Source organism: Brachionichthys hirsutus, chromosome 3, assembly GCF_040956055.1.
Source record: "Brachionichthys hirsutus isolate HB-005 chromosome 3, CSIRO-AGI_Bhir_v1, whole genome shotgun sequence".
In the NCBI taxonomy this organism is placed as follows: Eukaryota; Metazoa; Chordata; class Actinopteri; order Lophiiformes; family Brachionichthyidae; genus Brachionichthys; species Brachionichthys hirsutus.
The window spans coordinates 1,908,189-1,928,075 of record NC_090899.1 but is presented as its reverse complement, the minus strand read 5'-3'; the positions used below and the strand labels follow the sequence as shown (position 1 = coordinate 1,928,075).

Here is a 19,887-nt window from a genome sequence, read left to right as displayed (position 1 = left end):
CAGATTGACTTCCACCGTGGGGCACGATTTGTGATGCAACTGATTAGAGACTCCAACAGTTTGTAATGTGCCTCATTGTAAAGCCAGTGTGAGAGTCAGGACCAGACATAAATTCGCATCGGTCACTCTAACCTTGTCAGCGAGGCTGGAAATTTGTTTTCCAATCCCTCCGTTAAGGACAGACCAAGAATGTCATTTCAATATTACTGCAAAGAAGAAGACATTTCCTTATTAACCAGCCGCTGCGTCTGCTTGAAACATCAAGAAGTTAGTGGAAACTTGACGATTTCTTTTAATTTGAAACCAGTTCAGAATTTAAAAACCAGTCTGAAAATTCTCTCCGATGTAAATGTAAAGTGTGTGTGGATCGATTTTCTTCCACTTGCTGGAGCCTATCCCAGCTTTTCTATGGGCGAGAGGCGGGATATAAACCTGAAGAACCGCCAGCGCATCGTGGTGTTAAATCTTTTTGGGGAGGGGGTCTTCGGAACGTATCTCGTTAAGTGAGGACCACATGTATTGTGTTAAATTCCTCAGTCGCTGTTGCTTTAATGGTTCTCAGCCGCCTCATTAATCAGGGCTCTAATAGGATTCTTATTTGATTTCCGTGTCATTAAAGGGCCTTTTCTGATCGGAAAAGCTTGGCAGCAAATCTTATCGAGATTCGCTCGATCAATAAATCAGGGAAACTGTGGCTCTGCTAATTTAAATTCTTGTAAATACCTGTTAGTTTAAAAAAAGAAAACACAAAAAACCCCACATTTTAGGCCTCTGATGGAAATGTGCAGCAGGCTTAGTAAACATGGGCCCTAATGGGTCATTTCTGTGCACACTTTTATTTTTGAGAGCTCGTGAGTGCTTTTGAGGAGTGAAATTCAGAGAGATTATTGATAATCCAGACAAAGTGATGGCCGTTTCTGTACGTCGGTAAATGCTTTCGGTGTGCGGACGGTGACGTGCCGTTCCCGTCGAGAGGCTCCGGGTTATCGACGCATTCAAACCGATTCACATAAGTTTCATGCGATGCACTTACCTCTGCTGTAATGAGCTAACGAGCGCTCGTCGCGTTATATATGCAGAGGAGGAACTCAAACTAAAAGAAGAGGAATAAAGAGGATATTCACAGGGAGAAAATGGCGGCTGCCTTGTCCGGAGGTGACGCGGACTCGTCTCTGATTCCAGCTGCTTTGAGTGCTGGAGGAGTGTCGAACAGCTGCATGGAGCGATTTCATTCCAAAAGGTATATATGCCGATGTGCCGCAGCTCCTTAGTGTCACCTGAGGGAACGTTGGCACGCACATCGATGGGGTTTGACGTAGCATATGTGCAGGTATCACCTCCTCTCTTTCTGGGGGTGTGAAGTACGTAATTGGAAATATAAAGCGAACACGTGACAGCGTGTCCAGAATGAAGTGGCACAGCGAGAGACGTGAACCTTCCGATGATCGGGCAGGCTACGGACCTGCAACACGGTGGGATCATTACGGAGGCAGCTTGTGCTTCGTCACGCAACCCTGTGCTGTTCAGCAACAAATAAATGGCGCTTGAAATGAAACGAAACAGGATGAAGAGCTACTTTCAGTTCTAATCTTGTTTTTGCTGACCTCTAGTGGTCTGCGCCAGGAACGGATGAGCGCTTACGTGTGGCTGGAGGACACAGCAAAGAAACAAACAGCCTGGCGTCACATCACTCTTAAAATGTCGTGACAATAAATCAAAAGTATTTCTTAGCAGGATCGATATCCGTGACTTCAAAAGGGACAATGAATGTTTGGGGAAGTCGCCCTCAGTTGTGATTGTATTGTAAAGGGACGGTCTCGTTTTCATGATTGTTTAAAATATTGTCACCCATGAGACCCATCTGCAAGAGATCAAGAAGACTTGTGTAAAATAAGTCAAACTGCGATTACTTAGCATATTACAATAGATTTTATATCCCCCCCCAAAAAAGCTACGTAGAAAAGCATCTTCAGCTCCAGGCTCATTGAAGCTTTTAAATCAAGGCCTGCTTGAGGCGCCGCACTAGAACGTGAACTTCAATATTTGTACCCTATTCTCTTTTTGATGTGCCTGGGTTTCTGTTCGCATTTGTATTTACACGTGTTGTGGCGCCAGCTGCTGCCAGAAAACATGGCCGAACGCCACAGAAGCGATTTACAGCGAGGACACAGAACAGTAGGAAAAAAAAAAAAGAATAATATGAAGCGTTCTGCAGTGCTCAGTGGAATGTGTCAAGCGCCAGCGCGGGTCTGCAGTGCGGCGTGTGTTGACGTGTGCGTCGGCACAACGCAGCCACATTATTCATTACGAGCGGACAGTTTAAAGTTTCACTCGGTGAGGGAAGTCTCATCCTTTCTTCTCTTTCTCCATCACATTACTTTGCAGAACTGCCTTTATTGCTTTTTCTGCTCACCTGTTTTTATTTTATTTTATTTATAAGGCGAGCCGATAAAGTGAAACCGTATAAAAGCACCATTTATGCTGCAATCTCGCTGTGAGCATCTCTCAGCACTATAAGCGTGAATGTTCAGCTTCCTGGACTTTAATAGAAATCGGGTAAATGCAGATGCCGTATATGATACGCATGCGGATGCCTCGATGGCGGATGCAGCTTAAACGTACAAAACACTTGAGGGTGGGGGGAGAAGAAGTTGATGGGTCTGATATCGCTAGTTTGAAACACCTTGAAAAGAAATGGCGTGAACCTTTCATCGGGGTTTAAATCCGCTCGTCATCGCGTGGCAGGTGGAAGCGATTCCCAAGGACCGGAGAGGAGTGTGTGTGTGTGAGTGTGAGTGTGTAAGCCGACTGCTACACCTGAATGCTGTGTAAGAACTGCAGCGCTGTAGCGGCGCCGAGCCGGTGGCCGACTGTCACTCAAACCGAGGCCGGGCTGGCTTTGCCTTCTCGCGCCGTTCTTCCACTTTATGCATGTGGTTAAGGTATGATAATAAAGCTGCCGGTTATATCTCACCAGCCCACGGGGTATATCGCTCTGAAAGACATTTCATGTTATGTAATCTTCCCATTTCCATATCATTTTGCATAAAAGTCTTCACGCATGGTCCGCCCTGCCAGATCGTCTTAAAATGCCAACTGTGAGCAAACGCGTGAAAAGTGCACATTTCAGCCTCGTGGTAATGATGGAGGTTAAGTTTCGGGGGATCAAAATAGTTTGCAGGGTTCATCCTCTGGGGATCCAGAATATATGTACGTTTGGTGGCATTTTTTTCAGGGAAAGATATTGTTGCCGACATGAGTCGATCATCCACACGTGAGTTTAAACTGCAACTAAAAGCTCCCGATCATTTTATATCTGGTCTAAGCCGGATTAATCACTTCTATTTTGGAGGGTCAATTCAAACGTCTCCAAAAGGGAACTCTTTATCATCTCCAGAGGCAGCCTGTAAGCCATCGTTTGCGCACACAAAAAAAAATGAAGGTCGGTAAAGTATTCAGTACGTATCAAAGAGTTTTGAAAAATGCAGGATTGCTCCTCAGCCTATCGATCGGAGCCGGCCTCATTAAGAGGCCGTTCTTGCTTTTTGGGGAGGCCTCCGTGACGACGTCCATCAAAAGTCGAGCAGGAGAGCGGAGCAAGCCATTTGCATTCATTCACGGTTCCAAAGGCAAGACAGGCTGGTGCGTCAGCAAATCTCTGCCAACACAAGCTCCAGCGTCTCTAAGGGCAGATTTCAGGGTAAACTTCAGGGTTTATGAACTGTCAGCTCCTCGACGTCTCTTCTCCTGTCACAAGCCTCTAAACAAATGTAGCTGTTCTCTGCCACGTGGAAACAGGCTAAGTTACCGTTCAAATCCATCAAAAAGCTGATTTAAAGCAGCTTGTTTTTGCCTACTTGGACATAATGAGTGAAATATGTCAGAACTTCAGTTTCCTCCTAACAGGAGGGGAGTTCGACTTTTTAGCACTGCTAGAACAAGACAGGGATTGTACAAGCTGCAGGTTGGGTGATTTTTACCGCACATTTAGAGTCACAGATTTAAAGGTCAACATGCACGCTTGATTCTTCGGTGGGTGTACGTCGGCTCCTTCGTGCAATCATATGACAGGAAATATTTAGAACGCCCAGGGGGAGGCTTCACGACTTCTGTCAGGTAAAATTAGCAGCATGGCGTTCGCGTCCCGACAGCCGGGGAAAGCAGATCAGTCGCATTTTAAATTTCATGCCCGCTTTGATCGTTCGCTGCTTTCATTCTGTTGTCATTTTCCAATTTTAGGCTAATATAAGAGGAAACTAAGACATGTGAAGACGAGGGGCACGTTTCTTCCCTGCATACGCAGGCACTGCAAAATACAGGCGTGCATTAGGTGTGATAGTCGAAAACATCACAGGTTCCCACTTTGTAGTTTCTTCTTTCAGTGAAGTCTTTAAAATAAATACATAAATTGCATTTATATTAGCTTTTACGTCTATTTTGGCAAAACAAGCGGCTGTGGGATGGAAGCGGCGAAGTCGTGCATCCCACCTTTACATTATGAATCTGTAATTAAGTTCAGCAAACGCGTGGCCCGCCCTCCACAAAGTTTGAATTCAACATTGGTTGTTGGAAATTGTGCAAAAAAGTTGCAGAATGTTTATGTTATGTTGAAAATCCATCTGACAAAGAAACACAAAGTCACCAAGTCATCTTTTCAAGCTAAAAGATTCTCATAAATAAATAAATAAAAACTTACATTAAAGGGATTTGAAGCGGCCTGGAAGTATCTTGACAGTAAATCACGTGTAAATACTGAGGTTACTGTATAATCTTGTGCAGGCGGCACCTTTTCACTTGTTAAATATCGACTTTGCATTTTCGCTTGTGTTTAAAACATGGAAACTAAAACGCAGCGGAGAAATCCTCCTTTTGTTTTCCCCTCTTCCTGACATGACAGAGCGGATGACTCGGTGTGTGTGTGTGTGTGTGGGTGTGTGTGTGTGTGTGTGTGTCAACACCAACAACGCTTTAAGTCGAGCGGCTTGTTTTCTGAGGTGGTTCGTCTTTTCCTGTCTTTAATCTATCCAGTCAGCTCGTCTTATCCCGTTGTCGGGGAGTTGGCGGGATGAAGGCGGCGTAGCGAGACAGCACAGGAAACACGCTGGTAGTACATCCAGAATCCCGAATCCCATCACCAGCCATGAAATACTCTGTTAAACAAACATGCATAAAGGAACACGCGTGATCTACGAAAGACGAGCGGAGGGGACGTTCCTGTGTTTTTAACCTGCTGCTGGTGGAAAACCGCTGGGCTGAAGTTAACGTTGAATCTGCTTTGGAACGCCGCTTTCTTCCCGCCACCCCTGTCCCTGCGGTGAAGTCGTTCAGCTAATAAGGATCCTCTCAATAACAGAGTAGACTTAGATAAAGTCAATTTACACTTTGAACACAAAACATTAAAGGCCAAATTCATTAATGGGGATTATCGCATCCTGGGGAGGTTAATGAAGGAGGCAGAGGGAGAACGTGACTGTTTCACAGCAACATGCAGGATGTATGCTGAGGTATGGAGGGAAGTCCGTCGTGCCTAAACCACTGAGGCACGGATTAAAGGAGCGTACAGCATCATCAGATGGATGATAACCCTGGTGGCGTCTGGGATCGCTTGCATTCTGTTCATTTTACAATAAAATAAACTGAATTTATCATTTGGAGCATCATCAATTACTTCAGAAGCATCATAATCACGCAGAGTAGGGATCAATGTGGTCTTTTAATAGCACGGCAAACTGCTAGAGGTTTGCAGCCAAACATAAACCAAACTCATTAGGAAGGTTTGTGTGTGTGTGCGTGCGTGTGTGTGCGTGCGTGCGTGCAAAGTTATTTCCCCCTGTCACAATCGCGCATTGTTAATTAAGCCTCATATTTTCATGAAACGCTTACGTTGCACCGTAATTACGCAGCAGAAATTAATGTCTTCATTAAACCTTAATCACCTCCTCAATTTAAAAAAAATAATCTTTCTGTAACATCGAATGTACACGGAAGTGAATGAAGAAGAAAAACGGTCTCCGTGGCTCGATGTGTCGCGGCGGCGAGAAGCGTCAATCGACTCTAAAGCCTGGCATCCTTCCTTCTGAAGGGTCATGCATCCGGCTGCGGCTGTTCTTACACACCTCCATTCATCGATATCTTGTAAATAAATAAATAAATGACATGCAAGCTTTTACCTCTGAATAATGAATCACGCCTGACTTATCGCCGCCGTCACAGACACGTGGTCAGACGGCGATATAATTTACTGTAAACTCGAGAACATTAGTAAAGAACAAACATCTTTCAAGAGCTTCTTTGCCAAAGGGCAAAAGGCAAAGTGAGGAGGAAGAAGAGGAGCCGACGACCTCCAAGAACAGACAAACCAGGCAAACCAGCAGTCAGACTTAAGACACGGGGTTTATCAACAGGTGACTCGTGCACCAAGTCCGCTCTGCACAATTGTTACATTTACATTCCTCTTTGTTTTAATTTAATTAGCCGCCGGTCCGCGGGAAAATTGACCAGCATGAAACCGATCCGTGTCAGGAAAACCCCCTGGATTAGACGATACGGATCGCGGAGGCCTCGTGACGACCTTCGTCTCCGTTGATCCGATAACGATCCGCTCTTTGCCTGAGTCGGTGTCGGTGCATGACGGCCTGCGGCAGAGCCAAGCCAACGAACGTGCGTGCGTTTACAAAAGGTTTATGCGCGGGCGACGAGGGCCGCCATCGCTACGTCAGCAAGTGTCAAAACGCGGCGGGGCCGTGTCAGTCGAAGTGTCAGTCTTTGACCGCTTCAAGGTCAGGGAGCCACTTTGGAGAACTGAGGGAAATATTAATTCAGATGATTCAGCACAACAACTATCGAGAATCGAATAGACGGAGGACGTCGCAAGGGAGGCCCCCCCCCGAAAGAGCTGAGTAAGACGGAGAGGTGGAGGAAGATGTAGGAGACCCAGAGAGACAGGCTAGAAAAAAAAAATAGAGAGGGGCAGCCATCGGAAGGTCAGCTCCAGAGTCCAAAGAGAGTTTGAGTGCACGGGAGTAGAAAGGAGAAAGACAGCATAGAGAACGGGACGAAATAAAACCCTCTATAAATAGATTGAGGGAGGAACAAAGAGACATGAATTCAAACCTCGGCGTGATTATAGAGACATCATTCAACGAATTTCATTTCAGGGCGAGATAAATTTGATAAATCATCAAGAATAGCTGGGCGAAATCTGCAAGCGGGGAAAAGAAATAAGCTTCCTGAAGCTGTGATCAGATGGGACGCCGCGGTGAGCATTGTTACTAGCAGAGAGAGTAATGGCTCGAAGAATGCACGCCGCTGGTCGTTGATACGCAAATACATCACTGTTATAAGCAAGCTGAAGAGGATGCTGTGGAAAATCAAACCGGACAACAAGAAGAGGGGGGGGGGGGGCAGGAAATCACTCAAACGTTGCTCCAGTGACCGGACAAATGTGTCCAGGAGGCGTTTGAAACGGATTAAAACCTCCTAAAGGAGCATTTTAGAAACGGCTTCGGGGGGTTTCCGCTCACCCATCTCGGGATGCTGCCGTCCCTCGACAGGAACGCTGACTGTCCGCCGCAGTAGCTTGTTCCTGTGAGACTCGGAGCGCCTCTCGCGCATCAGCAAAGGGTGCACCTGCAGACACAAGAGCACAAGGTCAGGTAAAGCGCATTCTGTTAGCCCGCGTTAGCATAGTGTGCCATGACTGACCGCTAATAGCTGCGGCTGAATGTTTCTTTGGGTCGGCTTTACGAACCTGTTTTTGGTTTTGTTTTTTTAAAAAGTAGACGAAAATGATTAAATCAGCTGAAAACGCACAGACAACAAATGAAAAGTAGACGTAAAACAAGAACAACTAAATCGATTTGATTAAAGTATTGTGTCTGCATTGATGAGCAACAATCTGTCCAAATGAATTCATCATCTCTCAAGTGAAACTCGTTTTATCGTGGTGCAGGGAGCAGGAAGAGCTGGCAAAAACGTCCATTAATCCGGATGTCTGCTAGGCCGCTGGTGGTCCCCCCCCCCCCCCCCAGTGCCAAGGTTGTTAGATTGTGTGATACACTGTGTTTGATGTGGATAAAAAGAAAAAAGAAAAGGGGGGGGGGAATATATATGGGGACAAAAGAACCATATTTCACGTCTCGGGCACGGTTGGCCCCACGGTCCCTGAATTCATAAAAGTGACACTTGAGGGAAAATGAATGGACGGATGTTGCACACTAATCGGAAGCGCTGGTCCTTCTGAAGCATCACAGCTCCTCTCAGAAAATACGGCACATACCACAAAGCACAGAGCTGTAAATTTCCACTGAGCACCAAAGCTACTGCTTCGTTGGCACCCGGTCCCAGAACGGCAAGAAACACAGAAAGGAATAAAAAAGCCACTGCAGAAAGTCGTGATGAGTTAACCTTCAAAACAACACACGCCGCCGCCCCGCGCCGCAGACTGCATTTGTTTCAGCTCCTGGAATTTAAGAAACTGGCAGCTGATTGCAGGCATCCCCCCCCCCCCGGGAGTAGATTTTAGCCGCTGTCCTCTGAGTATCCTTCCTTCCTGAGACGCCATCAAGGTGGAGACGCTCGCGGCTTCGTCTGTGTTCTGCTACAAGAGAGAGCGTCCTGTTGAGACCAGCTTCTGAAAGAAGTGCTACGTCGGGACATGAAAGAGCTGGTGTGAACACAGAGAGCCGGTGTCAGATGGTGGGACTAACTGCAGGATGGCGTAGCCTGGGGAGGGGGCCGGGGGGGGAAGGGGGGTTCTGAGGCGAAGCCAACAACGGTGAAGGTCGCACCTTGCCATACGTCCCACGAGTGCCGCTCACTTTAAAGCAGCTCTGTTCCTCTGAATGGGGAAATGCCACGGCGAGTGTTTGTGTGTCCATCAAAGCGAGGGAACATTAAGATTTCATGCGGACGCCGCTCTGCTTCCAGCCGCTAATATTCTTGGCTAACGTGCTAAAGCTGTATCGCAAAAGACATGCAAACGCAAACACATGAAGACCCATCTCTGCTTTTAATAATCCGGTTGGACCAGCAAAGCGGGAAGGCAGAGAATCCGAGTCTCTATTTCCAACAGAATCAGAGACGAGCGCCATAAATCGATGATTCTCACGCACAAAACTGCACAGTAAAGCAGTTCCTCCTTTCTGCATATTGCTTGCTGTAATGAAATTACTGCACAACCTCCTTGATGAAAAATATACAAACCAGCATCCCTTCTTTATGAGTCCGGTGTGGGAATGCACAGAGTGTGTGTGGGCTAATTTAGTTTGCATTTTGTCAAGGCAATTACCAAATGAAAGGTGTCGCCGTTTATCAGTTTTGTTATCCCAGAGTCTGTAGGTCCTTTGTAAAACACGTACTACTGGATGGATTGCCTTGAAATGGAGCTTTAAGCTGGGAAGGGCCAATCTTCTAATGTTTCCAACAGCATTAATGTTAGCATAGCATTAACGCTGGCGTAGCATGCTGCGTTCAAGTCCTCAGCATCAAAGTCGAGAAGTGTGTATCCACACAGAAAAATAGAGGTAAATATCGTTAAAAAAGAAATCAAAATCATTATTTCTTATATGCATTCATTTCCTTTAATGTCATTATTTCACACAGTAGTTGTATTTGTTACTGTTTGGAAGGATAGTTATTGTCTAACATTTCCTATAAAATCAAGGCAAATGAATACATCCTTACAGTATTTATACCACCATGACTGTAGTGAATATCACATTAATCACTAATCAGTGTGACCTCATCAGACCAGGAAGCAAAAAAAAAAAAAGAAAGAAAGCCAACTTCCCTCTTCTGCTTTTAAAACTCTCGTCAGCACACAGTGTTTTATCTGCCCTCTTTTAGCAGGAAGGAGCGGCGGAGAGTGGCCCGAGCACACTTCTCGACTAATGAGTACCAGTAAACCTGAATTAACCTCACATTCTCCCAGCACTTCATTGATCGGGTTAATAAAGCCAGAGCTGCCTTATAGTGCTTCTAAATATACATAACAAGCAAAGTGACTGCAGCCGTTCTGACTGAACGCCACTCCGTGCAGCAGGAACGCGGCGTGCGTGGAGGAGTAGCGAGCCCAGCCCCCGGGTAATTTCACTCAATGGTTTTGTGGTTATTGAAGAAATAGCAGAGAGAGGGTTCAAGCGAAGCTCTCTCTCCAGGTTTCCAGCTGTTGCCATGGAATCCAGAGGAGACAAATGGGCCGCATTGAGTATGAGTTATGAGTTACAAAATACTTGTTTGTGTCTTTTACATATGGATCAACGCCTTCAGCATGGGAGCGTCAACATGCGTTTCATAACCCGAGCTGTCTATAAATAGCTAAAATGGTCTAAATCTTGACACGCTATCTCGATGCCAACACGAGTTTAAGTTGCTAAATGTGGTCATTTCCCATAATCACTCCTACATGAACAGGAACAAGACCGTTCGACGACACACTTCTGCCACCTTTCCCAGCATAATTCATCACTGACAACTTGACTCATGGAAAAGAGCCAGAACGCCCTTCTACCCCACTTCTGCTTCCAGCATGGGGGGGGGGGGGGACACCTGGAGGCTATTTTTACTCTGCGTGTGGAAGGAATTGATTGGTCAGCTGAAGAGACAGTGACATAATCTCCGCTGCGAGGTTGTTACGGGTGAACAAGGCAGGCTGGCACTCGGGCCTGGTGTGGTGCCAGCAAGCAGTCCCACTATCCATTCCACTACCCCCCCCCCCCCCCCTCCCCGGACAGAACAAACACTTAGCATTTTTAAGACTGAGTTTGAAAACCATATATATCCATCTCAGGTGGTCAGTCCCACAAGGACAGTTTTCAAACTCAGTCCTTGTGGGACTGACCACCGTTGCTGTGACCCTTCACCCAAAAATAAATCACAAATAGTTCTATGCGTGAACGCTGGAGTGGGAATATCTCTTTTACTCCACGTGTGGAATGTTTTGGCACTGTGGCGCAGCCATCTTTAATCCATCCTAGAATGCAAACTGTTCTCCTGATGGCTTTAAGCATTCTTGGCGACTTTCATGTAACGAGCAGAGAAGAAATAGATCAGCCGTCGATTAGGATTTTAGCAAACTAGTAGAAACAAAAGAAAAGCTAGTCTGAACAAGACGGGAGTCTGCCCTGACACGGAGAGATGGGATGGTGGTGAGGAAGAGGGAGGAGATGGGAGGAGGTTGTTTTTGTTCAGCGTGGCAGGTTGATGCTGCAGGCTGGTGTGTCCATATGTCACTACTGCTTCCTCAGGCCCAGCTGTGAGGAAGCAGATGAATTTGGCGTGTGTGTGTGTGTGTGTGTGTGTGTGCGTGTAAGACTGGAAGAAATATGCAATCTATTTCTTAACATGGCAGCAATCAAACACAGCTGGCTGTCCAACTGTGGCTCACATTTGGCCATGCACCTCCACAAAGACAGAAGAGAGCTTCACTACAGCGTGGACGCGCACACACACACACACACACGCACACACACACACACACACACTCCCATGTATTCTGAGAGGCAGTCGGATGAGCCAAAAGCAGCATTTGTCCTTCAGACCAACAATAATGTTCTTTCACTGGCGGATGTTCCTCCTCCTACTGACCTCAAGTTCTGGCTAGTGTTTGGAAATATATATATATATACACTCACAGGCACACACCCCGCTCAATTTGGGCTGGCGTTTTTGTCTCTTTTATTCTCTCTCATTCAGCGTCTGCTATTATTTGCATTTATGAAATCGTAACTTTCAGTATCGTGATGCTGCAGCAAAGATTTTAGTGAGGGAGACTCAACCTCGGCGCACTTTAAGTTCTACTTTATTTCTCAAGTTGTTTTGTTATCAACGCCTCTCGCGCACGCTGGGCCCATTCTTCACAGATTGCACCATTCATCAGCCGCCACCACCATTCTCTGAACTCCAAGGGGGCGATACATATTTATGTCTCAGCGCTTGCCCTTTCGTCTCAGCCTCCCTGGAGAGTCTAAGCGGCAAAGACAAAAGTCTAGTTAGCTGCGGGCAAGATTCAGTTTAGGAAAGGTTTAACTTGTTTTACTAAGTGAATAACGCCATCAAATAAACATCTAGAGCGCAAACATTAGCTGGGTTGGTTTATTACATGCATTAAGTGCATAGTAAAAGTTCAAATCACCCATGAGGGTTCACATTCCACACAGAGAGACCTGACCAGCGCAATTCTTCTTCATAAAACTGATAAATGGCAGAAGATTGCCTTTAAGGTCATCCAGATCTGGCAGTTGCTGCCGCTAAGTTGGCAGGAGACAAATTAGTCCTGGTTTTCCTCATCCTTTAGTTGCCTCCAAGGTATTGCGGAGAAAACGAACAGTTCAGCATCCGCAGAGGGGAATTAATCCAAGCCCTGAGATAAAAGCCGCTTAAACCCTGATGTCTACATGATGACCTTTTGAAAAATGTTTTATTTCTGAGTGAGCGGTGATTTATTTATTTATTTTCCCCCAAAATAGGATGTAATAGTTACTTAAATACAGAGAGCCTCTTGTTCACATTGCCTCAGGGGTTCAGCTCAGCCATCTTACTAAAACAATCAGCCTGTTGCGCGCGTCTCTTCTTTCGAGTCGCTGCCCACCTACATTTATTACATAATTAATCCTTAAGCTCCCACGCGACAGCTACCTGAACGTGTTCTCCGGGGTCGCAAGCAAACATCCACGCCGCCTCTCCGTGCACCGTGGCAGGCTTTCAAAATGCAAACGGAGACGTGAAAGAGGAAAAGCATCCTCAGCAAGCAATTTATTTAGAATTGGTACAGAACTAAATTCAACTCTCTGTGTGTTTTAAAGTCAATATTTCGAAGCTCTTAGAGATTGAGTAAAGATTGTACACCCCATCAGCTTTTCTTGCGTAACACTGGTGCACTGGGGGGGGGGGGGGGGGGGTGGCAGGCAGGGCACATGACTTAGGGGATGGGGCACTGGTGCGTGGCAGTCATATATGAAAGTCTGTCAACTCAGATTAAAGTGAAATGAGAGGAGGATGAAGAAGAGGAGGAGGACGGCAAGCAGACATCACTGCCAGCGCTCTCACTCCCCCTGCAGGACAGAAAGAGTCCGCAGCGGTGCTCGTTGACACAGATCCCACCGGCTGTTCAAATATTACGCATTCTCCTCATTGCCTGCATTGATTTGTCCAGATTTTCTCCAAGCAGTCCACTTAGCGATGAGGTCTATAACCAGCCCCCCTTGTCGGCGCCCTGCAAGTAGCGCAAAACCTTTTGACTGGCATAAGTATATTTAAAATTGTCATTAAGCACAAGGCTGAGTCTTCATATCACTCGTGTCGTCTGACCAACAGTCCAAAGCGGAAAGATATTCAGGTTGCTGTCATCCTGACAGCCCATCCATTATCCTTGGCAACTAAAATGAGGTGGAGTTGTTGACAAGGCAACAAGGATGCAATCCTGATCCAGCCCCATGAAGTGCCTCTGAGTGAGGCGCTACACAGGCGCACGATGAACACGACCTTCTGTAGTGACACATTTCAACCGTAAAGTATCCCTGGAGCGACGCCCCGGCGTTCTGCCTTCTGATGGCCATCATTCGCAAAACAAACAAACAAACAAAACAGAGCGGCAAGCGGGAGACACAGGTGGCCTGTGGGAGAACTCCAGACTCCTTTCCAGTTGTCCCAGGCAGAATGAGGGAGGAGTAAGAGAGAGGGGGAAAAAAAACCCACATGGGGCAAAAGAGTTGAGGGCGGAAAACAGAGATGGTGAGAACGAGGGGGCAGAAAGACGGGGAGGATGTGTGATAGCGACGAAAACGGCAACAGAAGGAGGGGAGGGAAGCAGGAGAGATGGAACAGATGGAATTGATAAAAGGACAGAGAGAGGAGGTGGGAGAGAGAGAGAGAGGAGAAAGGACAAGTGGAGTAGAAATGGACTGGACTGGAATTATATATTATATAGGGCAGTGGTGGCCTTTTCATAATTGTATATTAGAGAGAGAGAGAGAGAATGGGTTTGGAAAGGTGACACTGAGTTCACACAGCCGGAATATGATGGGAAAAACGCAACCGGAAGGCGAGATCCGCTGATCCACCGTGTGGTTCTGGGAATCGGCAGCGTGATTGCTATTCTGTTTTTAGCTCTCTAAAAAAAAACAAATGAGAAAAATAAATAGAAGAGCGACTGCGTGAAAGCAAGTCTGTGTATGAAAATAACAATGAAAAACAAAACAAAAAAACATTAGAGACACCCGCTCCACATGGGGTGACTGGCAAGCATACATATTTAATGCCTCACGCTGTCGCCGGGACGACGGTGGTCCCAGATGTGCATTATTAGGACAATTACACAGGATCAGGGCTGGGATTAATCGAACCGGGCTCAGCGCTGGTCTCTTATCAAGCTAACAGCGTGATCCATTCCTCTGAGTGATGACAAGCTGAAATATTATTGGCAGGTGTGCCACACAAGCCACAGCAAAGTCAGCACTAATCGGCTTTGATTGGCCACGTAGATCCATTTCTTAATTACTTAAATTGCCAACACGGGCCTTAAATCAAACACACACACACATATACATATACAATAGAGTAAAATAAATGACTGCAATGATTAACCATCAGATTTAATGTATTAGCACATATCTGGGTGGGCAGAGTGTGTGGCTTTAAAGCAAATTAAAACTATATCAGTGTGAGACCAGAGCTGCTGGATTCTACGTGACTCCGGTCTACTGATGGCGGTGTTGTTAGCGGAGTTAGGAATCAGCAGACTTAGATTTAAACTGTGTAGTTTTGGGCGTGGAGGCGGTTTTGTTGCAAACCAGTACCCTCTCCTGGCCTGCAGAGCAAGAGGAGAGTTTACCAGCACACAGAAGCAGGCAGCGGGACGCCGAGCACTTCAGGGACGTAAGACAGAAAGACGTCGATTTTCAAGTTCCCACATTTAAATCAATACATAAATAGAATGCCAAAAGTATCAAATAATAATTTCTATATATTACGATGCTTCTGGCTGTTGGATCAGTGGATGTGGAAGCTTTGCACGTCCACTCCATGCACGATTAGTACCCAGATTTCATCGCTATCTCCGTCTCCTCGGCTCTCCGCCCGCCCCGAATGCATAAAGAGCTGCAGGTCCGTGTCTGTTTGACCGAGGCAAAGCTACACGCGGGCGCACGGAGCATAAAGGCCAACAGCGATGATCTCGTTAAACAGTGGGGAGGATTACTCCCCAAAGTTTTCAAAACTTTCCACAGAATTAACAAATTAAAGCTCAGAAGCGAGCCTGAGGTGACAGTGATCCAGGCTGGCGGGGTGGAAACTCTCTCTGACCTCCTTTTTAAAAGATAGCTAAACAAAGCAGGGTCATTTTAAACAGTACAATGTCTGTTTTCTAACAAGTCCATGTTGAAGACGCAGTAAAAACGGTGCTGGAAAAAAAGCGTTTTCTGTGAAATATGTCAGATATATCAGAGGAAGGGAAATATTATGGATGTGAGAGAGATAAACCATTACTTTTACTAGTAGCAGGGTGTTAATGTGCTAAATGTGAGCGAGTGTGTCGTAATCTCTACCTGTTGTGGGAGGAGTCAGGTTTAAACCCACGTGGGCGGAGCCCATTTTCTGTATATGTAGCTAAATCCTGGCTCAGCTGTATAAAGTTGACTATAATTCAGTATATTAAGAGGCTCATTCAATATAAGAGAAAAAACGTATATTAAACTCAGATTGGGAAATTTCCAACCTTGTATTTACATTTTGGATGTTATAATTCCATTTTACCATCAATAATCCAAATACAGGTCACAATAATCTGAGAGATTTGAGACTTGACTTCCGAAAGAATTAAGTGGAGTGCAAAAAAAAAAAACACAACACAAAACAGACATGACAGATTTGTTAGGAATATGAGTGTGGAATCAAGAATTGTGATTAAATGTGTTTGTCAAATGTTTCGTAACCATCAGTATCAGCGTCAGTGCATTTTTCTGCCGTGTGGAGTACAATACCTCCTCCTGGTCCAACATGTAGAGCTGATTTCCAGAGCTCACACGAACAGCGGGGTTCCAGCGGTCGGGGTGAGGACGATCGTGCGTGGGGCGGTCGTAGATGGAGCGATCGTGCAAGGGGCGGCTGTAGATGGGACGATCGTGCGAGGGGCGGCTGTAGGCGGGGCGGTCGAAGGAGGGACGGTCGTAGATGGGACGGTCGAAGGAGGGACGGTCGTAGGAGGGACGTTCGTAGGAGGGACGTTCGTGAGCATAGGAGGGAGCGTGGAAGTTGTGGGCGTGGGTGAGATGATGATGGTAGGAGGGGGGGACAGCACACCTTGCATCTGGACAGGAGAAAAGGAGGAGAGACAAGCCAGGGGAGAGATGGAGGCAAGAGGTCAGTCAGGATCACTAGGAGGATGGAGGTCATGCTGTCATCTGAGCTTTACAACAATCAATACAGAGTCAATAATCATCTTGAAAGGTGTTCCTGTCAAATGTATTTGAGTGCAATCTAAATTTCATGCAGCGTTTAATTCCGAATGATTGCTGAAACTAACATTTTAGCCATCCTAGATTATGCAAAGTAGAATTTCCAATAAACACACTCGTCATTGGCCTGCCTCAAGATGCCCCACCCATGAGAAAGCAGCCCTCCTCTTCCTCTTTTGCTAGCTCCACCTATCGGAAAATATTTCCGACGAAGCACCGTTCAGATCTGAGCACAGTTGTGATGTCATTGTCGGCTTTCTCAGGAGATACCGCAGACGCTCAGAATTTGCTCTACACACACACACACACACACACGCAGGCACGCAAAGCCACACCCACTTCTAGAAATGGGTGTGGCTAGCTTGAACTCATTTGCATTTTGAACCACAGACAGGAGATTTAAGGCCAGGGGGCTGGAACAGAAGGCTGTACAGACATCCCATAAAATGATCCCAAGAGACTTCGACAATGTGCTTTGGGGACGTTCATCACATTGTTAATGAGAGTATAATCCATGACCTTCACTTGATGCACCTGTAGTTCTGATATTGACCTTGTATCGCTCCTCACGCCCTAAGCTTTAAAAGGCAACGGCAGGATTCTCTAAGGTGCTTCAGATTGTGCAACAGGGCACTTTGTAGTTGTGAGGAACAAACGCAATAGCAAACCTCATTAGGCGGTTCTCACACTTTATCCTGCCCGACTCTTCAAAGCCTCCGTGATCCGTTAGAAACCGTCCACTCAGCCCAACGCACAGGCTTCAAACATGGGCAGCAGGAGGAATCAATTGTTTAAATCATCATTCTCTGCATGCTCTGGTCCAGTCGGGGGGGGGGTATTTGGATTCAAAACAGGCCTTTTCCTTTTCTTTTTTTTTTTCATATTTGCTATTTTTGTGACGTTAAAATAAAAGGAAGAATGTGATTTCGACAAAACAACCACACGACAAACAAGCTGAGAAAGACCTCTGCAGTGTGTGTGAATCAAAGCTACATTCCCCCAGTGGCCCAAATCCACACGTACAACATCCGAGGGCTGTGCTGCCAGGCTGGAACACACACACACACACACACACACACACATGCTCAAAAAGAAAAGAAGCCCGTGTTTATTTGTCCAAATACATGCATATTGAAACTAACTCGTCCCTCTTAAAAATGAGCCGCAATCAATCACTTCCCCCCCCCCCCCCCTCCTCCAATGCAGCATCACAACACGTCTTGTTTTATTGCACCACCTAATTGCGGCGAAATCAGATCTCAGTTGATCATTCGAGTTCCTGTTTGAATTATGAATCGAGCTGCTGAAAGTTTGATGAGCCCCAAAAACAAGTACGGCTAATTAATCGGGACGTTTCAGGGAATGGAAGGAAGAGACACACAGAGTGGGTTCGTGGAAAAGAAGACAACACACAACATGAATTCTTTCATGGAGCGAGTTTGGTCATCTCATTGAGAAGCGGGGCGGAGCGTCTTGATCTTCCTTGTGCGAATCCTTCCTATAAACGTGGGGCAGATCATTTCTACACTTCAAACCATCAAATGTTGTCATATTTATATATTTAAATTATTGTTGCTTTTTCTCATGGTCTATAAGTTGTTGTACAGGTTGTCTGGTAATTTAATCTTCATCGGCTACATGATGCATTAAAGGTTGCTAAACTCTTCTGGCTAGCAACAAACAATTAGCATCTCCATGTATTTCCTGACAGGCGATGCTCCTCACTCCTGGCTGGGTGCGTCAACTTAAGGCCAAACTGCAGAAGCAGATGAAATGGATGCTGAGTAAGCACACTGCGACTCCTTGATTATTATTATCACGCGTCTTCAGAGCGATGAGACGCCGCTCTGCCTTTCTCCAAAAAGCGCCCGAGCCTACATGTGAATGCAAACTGTGCAGAGCAAAGTCAAATCGGCTGGAGGATGGCGGTGTGAGTCATCTGCAGCCCAATCTGCGTTACTCTACTGTAGGCCTACCTCTCCGCCCCCGAGGCGGCCTATTAAGGGCTTGTGAAGCGCAGTGGACGGAATTTCAATGAGCAGCTTCCTCCGTCTGTCCATCGGAACGTTCGGGGTGCTCGTATACGGATAACTGCTGAGGCAGCCTCTTTTCTCTGCTCGTCTTCCTCCACCTCATGTCTTTCACTCACTCTCGGCCGTCTGCCCTCTGCCTCTCCATCGTTGTTCCGCTCTCTCCTTCCTGCCCTCTCTGTGGGCTCTCCCCCCCCCCCCCTTTTCTGCCTTCCTTAGCAGTTTACAAAGAAGGCTGCCATGTGCCAATTGGGTGACTGCTCAGCCTTCTTCAACGTTGGCATAACTGGAGCCCAACAGGGCTAATGTTGATTTATACGCATCGCTGAGTTCCAAAAACAGCGCTAAAAATAAAGCGTGCAATATCCCCGGGCCGCCCGGGGGCAAATAATGGACTACTGCAAGCATGGCGAACCGAAGCGTCTCACTTTCTAGGCAGGACAGCGCCACACACACACACACACACACACACACACACGAGGCAAACGTTTCATTAAGGTGACCTCAGCTGCATCAAACCTCCGATTGGACAACTGGAAAATATACCAGTGGCGTACGTTACTCTGAACAGATGCAGCGCTGCGCTTCGACATGAGGGGAGTCGGAGTTGTGTTTGTGCACAAGGGGGGGGGGGGGGGGGGGGTCAAAGGTGAGGTCAGAAGGCGGGTCACGCTGAACAAGCAGCTCGGCCATGCCAATACGCTGCGAGCGGGAAAACCCTCCAGCTCGTTAGACTGACATTAGCATTAGCATCAGGAACACTGGCGTGATCAGGAAGTGCAATAAACACAACGTACAGTCAGAAATCGGGGGGTGCCTTGATTCAAAGATCATTAGAGCAATCAACCAGCGACCAATTGCTCAGTTGTGGAAATGACAGCCACAGAGAGTCGTTACTGCGACATCGCCGCTATAATCCTCACGCTTCTGTCGGATTTCTACGTTAATTAAGGAACAGAACGAAACTTTATTTGTGCCAATTAGAAGCAGCGATCGCTCATCTGTTCCGGGGGAGTCTGAGTCGGTGTCGGGATTGGGCTGGAGATTAAAAAATAAATCTGTGTCGGGTGCGGTTTCCTCTGATTACTTAATGTCCTTTTAATGATCACATTTTAAAAGGCAATTTGTTTTTCCGTAATTATAGCGAATACGCGTTACAGACGAAAGCTAGCTTTTCTAGCTTAAAAAACAAACAAATCTACTGTCGCTTTTTAAATCCTTTTCGGGTCGTATTATTTAAAATTATAAATCATTATTTGTTTCCTATTGTAATTACATGCTGTTGGTTGTGTTGTCGTTTATTATCCGTCTCTTACAACCGGAATTCTGGCTCACAGATCCTACACATCCTAAAAAAAAGCAGCGCACGACTCTCTGGACGATAAAGTGGTTAGAGTGGGATGATC

The 19,887-nt window shown here is 46.3% G+C and overlaps 1 protein-coding gene across 1 annotated transcript in view; it reads right to left on the bottom strand.

Annotated features, from left to right (window-relative positions):
* The window catches only part of syngap1b (synaptic Ras GTPase activating protein 1b), a 59,931-nt gene extending 41,302 nt beyond the window's left edge, over window positions 1–18,629 (bottom strand). Inside the window, exons 1-5 of the mRNA XM_068757430.1 lie at window positions 18,601–18,629; window positions 18,428–18,503; window positions 16,598–16,640; window positions 15,978–16,303; window positions 7,524–7,629 (exon numbers count right to left, since the gene is read on the bottom strand). Coding sequence (XP_068613531.1) covers window positions 7,524–7,629; window positions 15,978–16,303; window positions 16,598–16,640; window positions 18,428–18,503; window positions 18,601–18,629 — 580 coding nt within the window. The remainder of the gene's footprint in view (window positions 1–7,523; window positions 7,630–15,977; window positions 16,304–16,597; window positions 16,641–18,427; window positions 18,504–18,600) is intronic.
* Window positions 18,630–19,887: the final 1,258 nt, after the last annotated feature.